Source organism: Sinocyclocheilus grahami, unplaced genomic scaffold (assembly GCF_001515645.1).
Source record: "Sinocyclocheilus grahami isolate Dianchi unplaced genomic scaffold, SAMN03320097.WGS_v1.1 scaffold913.1, whole genome shotgun sequence".
NCBI classification, from domain to species: domain Eukaryota; kingdom Metazoa; phylum Chordata; class Actinopteri; order Cypriniformes; family Cyprinidae; genus Sinocyclocheilus; species Sinocyclocheilus grahami.
In genome coordinates this window covers 48820-58309 of record NW_015506092.1, presented here as the reverse complement: position 1 = coordinate 58309, position 9490 = coordinate 48820, and the positions used below count along the sequence as shown (strand labels likewise).

Here is a 9490-nt window from a genome sequence, read left to right as displayed (position 1 = left end):
TTTAATGTTTTTTTAAAGAATTCTCTTCTGCTCACCAAGCTTGCATTTATTTGATCCAAAATACAGCAGAAGCAGTAATATTGTGAAATATTTTTACTATTTAAAATAACTACTTTCTATTTGAATATCTTTTTAAGTGTAATTTATTCCTATGATGCAAAGCTGAATTTTCAGCATCATTCCTCCAGTCTTCAGTGTCACATGATCCTTCAGAAATCATTCTATGTTCTGATTTACTGCGTCAAAAATGTATTATTATTAACATTTAAAACAGTTGAGTATATTTTTTTCAGGATTCTTTGGTCAGGATTTTGAGTCACTGCATTGAGAACGTGAATGAATTGTTTTTAGGGCAGGATTTTCATGGGTCTTGAGGGTTCATGGAGTTGAGGTTGATGGTTGGCCTTTTCTCTGCCAATGCAAATCAAGATTCAAAGTCTGTTCCAGCCTCATTCAGGACTGCCTGTGTAAATCAAATAAATGCAAATCAGAGGAACATCCAGCAGAAACGGCCCTTAACTACCTGTCTGCTCGTGTCATGCACACAAAGACAATATCTCTTTTTTTTTTTCTGGGAGCTGATTTAATTGTTGAATGCTGTCTCTATTCTATTACATTTGGGCTAAAATAGGTGAGAAAGCAAAATACAGGATGCTCAAAGCATGTGAAAAATGCCTGGAATGAAACAAGCCAGAGCCTGTCGTTGTATATGTGTATAGTTGACATGAAGTAGGTCTTTGGAAGTTGTAATGTGACATGCTAGCTATACTCTAAGGATGGGAATGTTTTGGTACCACACAATTTGATTATGATTCAGAGGGATGCAATGTGATGATCTTGATGCACCGCTTTTTCTTCATCGTTGCAAAGTATTTGTGATGATCCGTAACGAATTTACTTCCAGTGTAATGTGACTCTCTCTCTCTCTCTCGCTCGCGCACACACACACACACACACGATGCGCAAAGCTCCGCATTTGAACAGTCAATAGCAAATACTTAAACTAATAACAAAACAGTAGATGATTCAGAAGCGCCAGATTGTCATAGCAAAGTCAGAATGACCTCCTCTCCTAGGTTCACGAAACGGTCGTCCATAAAATGCATTGCTGTTCTGTTGTAAGTAATCTTAAAGATTCCTAAATGCATCTACTTTTGGAAGGCCAAATAAAGTGCTTTTGCTTTCGCACTGAAACACACAGCGTCTCTCTGACATGCTGCTTCAACACTAACTGCGGTTACTGAAACCACGCCTTCTTTCTTTGCGTGCACATTTGGGCGGCATTATGCTAATATATCCACATAGTGAGGTAGATATGTGGGGGCGTGTTAGAACGAGGCGTTTTAGGGGGGCGTGGCAGAGTCTTAACTTTGATAAAGAATATCTCTTTGGTTTTGAGACTTTAGTCTTTGCAACTTCAGGGATCTTATCTATGCACAATCAGCTTGTAACACTCCAAAGAGAAAGGAAAACTTGAAATCGCATCATATGACCCCTTTAGCAATCTGCAAATTCAAGGCAATAAGGAACATGTATATATGTAATGTATGTGAGTGTATGCATTATTTTGTGTAAAATGATTTAAAATAGTTACAATATAAATAGCAATATATTAATATAATTAGCAATATTTAAATGTTTTATAAATATAACCAATAAATATTTAAATGTTTTTACATTATAAAAAAAAAAATCTCAACATTTTGAAAACAGCAGAATGGGTTCAATCAAATTAAACCAAATTAAAAAAAAAATCATTATGTAGATTTTCAGTTTCTGTGAAATGTTTTGAGCTTAAATTTAACAATTTATTTTTAAATAATTAATGCTGATTAATTCAGAAAAACTTGTGTTATCTGAAAACATGTTATCATGTGAATTCGTTCTAGTGAATTTATTTTATTGTAAGGCTGATTCGATTAAATGGTATTAGGAAAACAAAACAGAAATACAAAAAAAAAATTATAATTTCTATTTAAAAATATATTCTTACTCTCATTTTTTTTTTTTTTTTACAAGCATTTAATACAAAGTGCTCTGAATTTTATTATTATTATTTTTTTAATCAGTTTTGCAGCTATTGCACAAAGTTTGTAATCTAGCTCGCATCTCACCTGTGTTTGTGTCTTTTCCTCATTGGTTTCAGGTATATCGAGGCTAAGAAAGACAGAGTAACTGTTGTGTTCAGCACAGTGTTCAAGGATGACGACGATGTCATCATCGGGAAAGTGTTCATGCAGGTTCGCTAATTTTATCCCGTTCTCAGGTTCAATCTTGACCATTTCTGTATTGCCTTACTATGCAGTTGTATTAGGGATGTAGCTCAATGATAGTGTGCATGCTTTGCATGTATGAGGTCCTGGGTTCAATCCCCAGCATCTCCACAAACTTTGGGGAAGTCGTGGCCTAATGGTTAGAGAGTCGGACTCGTAACCCAAAGGTTGTGGGTTCGAGTCCCGTACCGGCAGGGGTTGTAGGGGAGGGGAGGGAATGTACAGCGCTCTTTCCCACCTTCAATACCACGACTGAGGTGCCCTTGAGCAAGGCACCAAACCCCCAACTGCTCCCCGGGTGCCACAGCATAAATGGCTGCCCACTGCTCCGGGTGTGTGTTCACTGCTCCGTGTGTGTGTTCACTTTGGATGGGTTAAATGCAGAGCACTAATTCCGAGTATGGGTCACCATACTTGGCCACATGTCACTTCACGTCACTTTCACATCCCTTTAACTGCTTAAAATGTTGAAACACATGCCATCTGGGTGTTTTAGACTGAGCTCATTGTTAGAGCTGTATGCTTTTCACATTTAAGTTATTTTATATCTCTGTAATATATGTACCGTGGCCCCAAAAAGTTGGACAAATTGGACAAATAAGCCACAATTGAAAATGCATAAATATGTTTGCATTATTTAAAAATATCAATGCAAAGGGTATTTATTTTAAATAAATATATAAGCAAGCACTCATTTCTATCAAAGTTTGCATCTAATGACAAAGACCTTTTTTAATAGCCCAAAAAAATTTTAAGGGCTACTATATACATATTAAATAATTAGTTGTTTTTTGCAGATGTATAAAAATGTCTAAAGAATCTTGAAACAAGATACATTTACTTGAAGCAACATTGAATAAGATATTCAGATTTGTTTTCATAGACAGCCTTTTTCGCCTGTTCTTGCTCTGGAATGGTTTAAAATCACTTGAGTGTGTTAACACGTACAAATGATAAACTTTCACTCTATTATGCTTAAATTTTACAATTAATCTGTGGATCACATGCGTGCCGAACTGTGGAGCCTGGTCCGTACAGATCAACTACGATCGTTCAACTACTAATATTTTAACTGAAAAAGAAGATTTAAATGCATATTAAGAATATTATTTTCTCAGTGTATATGCTGCATTTATTTGATAAAAAAATACAGTAAAAACAGTAATTATTGTTAAATATTATTGCAATTAATAGTAACTATTTTCAATGGTTTCCAACATGGAATAAAACAAATAAAAATGGTAATTGACGTTTTATCTCAAAATGTAGATTTTCTTTTCTCACAATTCAGATTTTTTTTTTCTCGCAAAAAAAAAACTTAATTGTGAGATATCAAAAATTGCAAGATGTAAACTCAGAATTGCGAGAAAGTCAGAATTCTGAGTTTATATTTTGCAGTTCTGAGAAAAAAAAGTCTTGTGTAAACTCCGAATTGAAAAAAAAGTTGCAAGTACGTTTTTTTTTTTTTTTTTATTCCATGGAGGATATGGGCTTCCATAGTTTTCCATTTTAAAATATGTTATAAAGCAATTCAATTTTTCTGGAAATGTCAGCTTTTTTATAATCCAGTGAATTAAATGCTTTACCAATAAAGGGCATTTCTAGTCTAATTTGACTATTTTTACAAACTCACTTGCACATAATGATGTCAGCAGTGCAAACCACCACCAGAACAGCTGCTGTGATTGTTAACAGTGGTGTTTTTACAGTCATCCTGATGTCTGTGTTTCTCTCTGTTCAGGAGTTTAAGGAGGGCAGGAGGGCCAGTCACACGGCTCCTCAGGTGCTGTTCAGTCACAGAGAACCTCCTCTGGAGCTAAAGGACACCGACGCCACAGTGGGAGACAACATCGGCTACATCACTTTTGGTTTGTATCTTGAGGTCACATATACATAAACATTAATTTAGCGTATTTACTTGCAAATGGCACTTGGCAAGTGTTAATTTCAGACCCTGGTTGAACACTATTATCAACCTCAGCTGCTAGTTAAATAAAGACTCTTGTCAGATTCACTTGATGATGCATTGTATGTTAATTTAGGCCAGAACAAAGCACTGCTGCTTACCTGTGACAGGTGCACTGTGTATTTGCATTCGGATCAAGCAAGCAAACACCCATCTTCTCTTCATGGCGGTTGCACAAACCTCTTAATGAATAGAAAAAGCACCACACCCTTTTATCAAAGCCAAAAACATTTACCAGCGCTACTCCACTTGAGTTTTTTATGCAACCAGGAAGTATCTAGAGACATGCAATATTAAGTGCTTATTTAGTTCTGTTTTGTCTCTTCATTTCACTCTGGTACCCTGCAGCAAGAAATGCAGAACAGTAGTAACTGAAAATACTAATCTTTGAACGTAAACCTGTTGTTACAGATTATTTTGTTCTCGGAATAATACATTTAGTTACTAAAACATGCCCCCACATATCTACCTCACTATGTGGAAATATTTGCATAATGCCGCCCAAATGTGCACGCAAAGAAAGAAGGCGTGGTTTCAGTAACCGCAGTTAGTGTTGAAGCAGCTGAAAAATAATGTGTTTTTTGAACATTAAAGCATGTCAACAACATATTCTGTTACACCAAATACACCAAATAATGATCTTTAAAAAAAGCATCATATGTAATTTTGTTGTAGTAATAAAATATACACACACACATACATATATACATATACATTGCATTTGCGACTGACCCGATCAGCATATTTGTGTTTGTGCACAGGGAGGGGAGCGTCAAAAATTTCTACTTGCAACGTGTTTTTGCAGCGTTGAGTAATGTATCACAGACATATCTGTTGATTCCTTAAACACAATGTTAATCAGAATCCTGCACAGCAGCTGCAGTGACGCGCTGACTTTACCGATTAGCGATTGGTTCTTTTATTCAGAAGGCGGGGCTTCTTTCAATCGAGCGGTCATATTGAGTGTTGTCAATCATCTTGTCACAGTTAACATCCTCCACATTTCATTTAACTTCCTACCGTATTGGAGAGAAAAGTAGCAGCACCTACTGGCAGTTTTTGTTTGATTTTTAAAGTATAATTTCAGTTATTTAAATCATTTAATATTTCTATATTCAAAGTTTTATGTTTAAAGCATTAATCTCAACATGAATTTATGAATTTAATTGCACTCATGCCACCTCTGAGCATCATTAAACATCTGAAAATACACCTACAAGCCACTTTTGTGTTTTTCTGTGCCACCTCTGTAGTACGAATTAATTTTGTTAATACTAATTTCATTTGATTGGTAACATTCTACTTGTTCTTATTCTATTGTTTTAATGAGAAATGTAAAAATAAAAAGCTTATAAATATACATTTTTGAATTTGACACAAAAGATGACTTACTTTTAATAAAGTTAGAAAAATGCCATTACAAGTGCTCCTAAAAAGAAAAGTAAGCGTAGAGCCCTGTAATACTGTTAAATATTTAAAGTAATGGTTTTCTATTTTAATATACTTTCAAATCTAATTTATTCCTGTGATGCAAATCTGAATTTTCAGCATCATTACTCCAGTCTTCAGCGTCACATGATCCTTCAGAAATAATTCTAATATGCTGATTTATTATTAATGTACACTACTGTTAAAAGGTTTGCGGTCAGCATTTTTTTTCCTTTTTTGTTTTTAAATAAATTAATACTTTTATTAAGCAAGGATGTGTTAAATTGATAAAAAGTGATGGTAACGACATATTGTTTGAAAAGATTTCTGTTTTCAGTAAATGCTGTACTTTTTTATTAATCAAAGAATCCTGAATTATTGACAAAAAAAAATATTAAGCAGCACAATGTTTTCCAACGTTGATAATAAATCAGCATATTAGAATGATTTCTGAAGGATCATGTGAAACTGAAGACTGGAGGAATGATGCTGAAAATTCAGCTTTGCATCACAGGAATAAGTAACATTTGAAAGTATATTAAAATGGAAAAGCTTTTTTTTTTTTAAATTGTAATATTTCACTATATTACTGTTTTTTTGTTTGTTTTTTTTTTGTTTCAATGAGCATAAGAAACGACTTAAAAATCTTACTGATCCCAAATTTTATATGTTACCCAAATGTGTCACAATTACAGTAAATGTCTTATTATATTTCAAATAAAAATACTGAAATAATTTCCCAACAGTGCTGTTTCCTCGACACACCAACGCCAACACCAGAGACAACACCATCAACCTCATCCACACCTTCCGGGACTATCTGCACTACCACATAAAGTGCTCCAAGGTGAGAAACGCCTCTTTGCCCAACGCCACTCTTCAAACGAGACCCTCGCGTTTGTAAGAAGCTTAGTAATGTGCTTCTCAGTTTGCATACTTGTCATTCAACCATTCGGCCCTTTGTTTGGCCAGATGAAACCAATTTGTCAGAGTGAAGAAAACTGCTCTATTTTTGGGAATGTAGGTGTTTTCCACTCTCACAGATGTGTTTTCTCTGGTTTTAGGCTTACATCCACACTCGCATGAGGTCCAAGACCTCGGACTTCCTGAAGGTACTCAACCGAGCTCGCCCGGACGCTGAGAAAAAAGAGATGAAAACTATTTCGTAAGTGCTGTTTCACAATCAGTAGTGTTTCACACGTTATATGAAAACGCACCGAGTTATCCAAGTCTTAAAATCTTTTTCTCATGGGCTTTTTTCTAGTAGAGGTGGTTGATTTGTGCTGATGTTGGTGCATATCTCTGGGTTTTATTTAACACCAGTGGCATGTGCTTGTAAAAGATTACTTTGTGATAGTGTGTGTTTGAATCTTCATTAATTACGTTGAGGCGTTGCACCATCCACTGATCATATCAGAGCAGATTACCATGTGCTTTTTGCTATTTGAGCTTGTTTAAACTGAAACCTGGCCAAGTGCTGCAGATACGTCTTCTCTGGAATCAAAGGCCATTTTTTCTGCTAGATTAGAAATAGATTTTTATCAATAACGTAGAAACCTTTCGAAATATACCTAACGTGAGTTCTGATGAATTACTTTTTGTAAATATCAGTGTGCTTTTAACTTGGGGAAAAAAACTGTTTTAACGACTTCCTGTCAACATTACTCATAATCCTGAAGAAAGATCCACCAATTGGAGAAGCTGCTGTTTGCATTGAAAAAGCTCAGCAGCAGACACCCACTCCCATAATGCACTGCGAATCAAAAGTCTATCTTAAATGATAGATTTTAATATTTTGCAATAAACCTCTAAACTATTGTGCTATATTTATATTATAGTTCATAAATAATTTAAGTGCACAGTTATGTAGTGTTACCTTTTCTGTTTAAATTGTCATACAGTTTAATCAAATTCAAATATTGTGATTCATCTCAGAGCTGATTTTAATTTTTTTTAAATGTCTTTGGAATTTTAATTTTATTTATGCATTTATTTTTCCATAACCAAGCTGCTGTTCCTCTACAGTATAAAAAAAACACTTCTTGGTTGTAATTCAGTGCTTACAAATTCAGAAACGAGACGTTTTCCTCAAACAGATTGTTAATATTTACACAGTAAAAATGACCTCCATAGTCAAAGAATTCACAATGACTGGAATATGAAGTGCTTCTCTGTGTCATCAGACTTTAAAGATTTCTGGATAACACTTTTCAGTAGGTTTTAATTAATAGTTAACGCATGAAGTATTTTGAACTAACAATGAGCGACCGTTTTTACTTTATATTTTAACGTTTATTAATATAGGTTAATATTGATTTCAAATAATGTTCATTGTTAATTCATGTTTGTTCATGATACATTAGCTAATGGGAATTTATACAGCTTCAGATGTTACAAATATATAATAGAAATGGTAACACTTCCGTTAGGTGACATTAGTTAACTAACAATGAACAATGCATTTGTTACAGTATTTAATCATCTTTGTTAGTGTTATTAATAAAAATACAACTATTCATTGCTAGTTTAATGTCAGCAAAGGTCCGTTAAATAATATGAACTTATACAACTTTTGATTGTACTAATAAAAATGTATTAGTAAATGTTAAAATTAACATTAAGGTTAATAAATTCAAAGTATTTTGTCATGTTAACAAATGGAACCTTATTGTAAAGTGTTATTGTAGAAATGAACATTCATTGTTAGTTTATGATACCTAATGAATTAACTAACATTAACGAATCGAATTGACTGATTTCTGACTTCTGATTTAAGTGTTACAGATTCATGCTTCACTATAAATCCTTAAGAATCAATGATTGTAATTCAGAGACAGTGATATATTTTTCGAATCTTATTTTTATTGTTATATTGTTTTGGTTATATATATGTGTGCACTTTGACATTTTCTTGGTATCATGTGTCTGTAGTACACTCTTGCAATATTGAGTATATAGCTATATTTATTCCACTGTTTTGACCTGTGAATGTGAATGTAACCCTCACATGATCTGTCCAGGGGCAAGACCTTCTCCCGTTAAGGACATGATGTGCAATCACGAGACCAGCATCTGTGGACTCCATCGTACACCTCTGGCCAGTGATGTCAATCCTCCACCTGTAAATTGCACCTCAACAGGGAGACAAAAATGTATTTCTCGCTTTGCGTTTATAGGATAAATGTCATTTGTATGGCGGATAAATGTTTTTTTTTTGATACACTCTTATGTTTCATTGCGTAGCTCTGTTGTCTGGATCATCCACCTGTAAATTGCACCTCAACAGGGAGACAAAAATTTATTTCTCGCTTTGCGTTTATAGGATAAATGTCATTTGTATGGCGGATAAACGTTTTTTTTTGATACACTCTTATGTTTCATTGCGTAGCTCTGTTGTCTGACAGTGTTTTATTGACCTTAGTCATGCAGTATTTTCCCTTTCCTCTTGCCGCCTTTGTTTGCGCCAAATGCATCAATATTGGACATCCTGAATCGGTCATGAATAAACCCGTCTTCTATATAAGAGATTCTTTGTCTGTTATTTGGGGTAAATTTACTGTATGCATGCATGCAAAAGTTTAGGGTCGGTAAGATTATTTTAATGTTTTTGAAAGATGCTCACCAAGGCTGCATTTATTTAAACAAAAATATTGTGAAATATCATTACAATTCAAAATAACTCTTTAATATATTTTATCACGTAATTTATTCATTTGATGCCAAGCTGAATTTTCAGCATAATTGATACAGTCTTCTGTCTCACATGATCCTAAATCATTCTAATATGCTCAAGAAACATCTCTTATTATTATCATCAGTGTTG

General features: G+C 34.2%; 1 protein-coding gene across 1 annotated transcript in view; it reads left to right on the top strand.

The window, feature by feature from the left end:
- Nucleotides 1-8916, top strand: part of LOC107564137 (actin-related protein 2/3 complex subunit 2-like) — an 11949-nt gene extending 3033 nt beyond the window's left edge. Inside the window, exons 6-10 of the mRNA XM_016249148.1 lie at nt 2147-2240; nt 4015-4141; nt 6414-6514; nt 6732-6832; nt 8688-8916. Of these exons, the coding sequence (XP_016104634.1) occupies nt 2147-2240; nt 4015-4141; nt 6414-6514; nt 6732-6832; nt 8688-8709 (445 nt within the window). The 3' untranslated portion in view covers nt 8710-8916. The remainder of the gene's footprint in view (nt 1-2146; nt 2241-4014; nt 4142-6413; nt 6515-6731; nt 6833-8687) is intronic.
- Nucleotides 8917-9490: the final 574 nt, after the last annotated feature.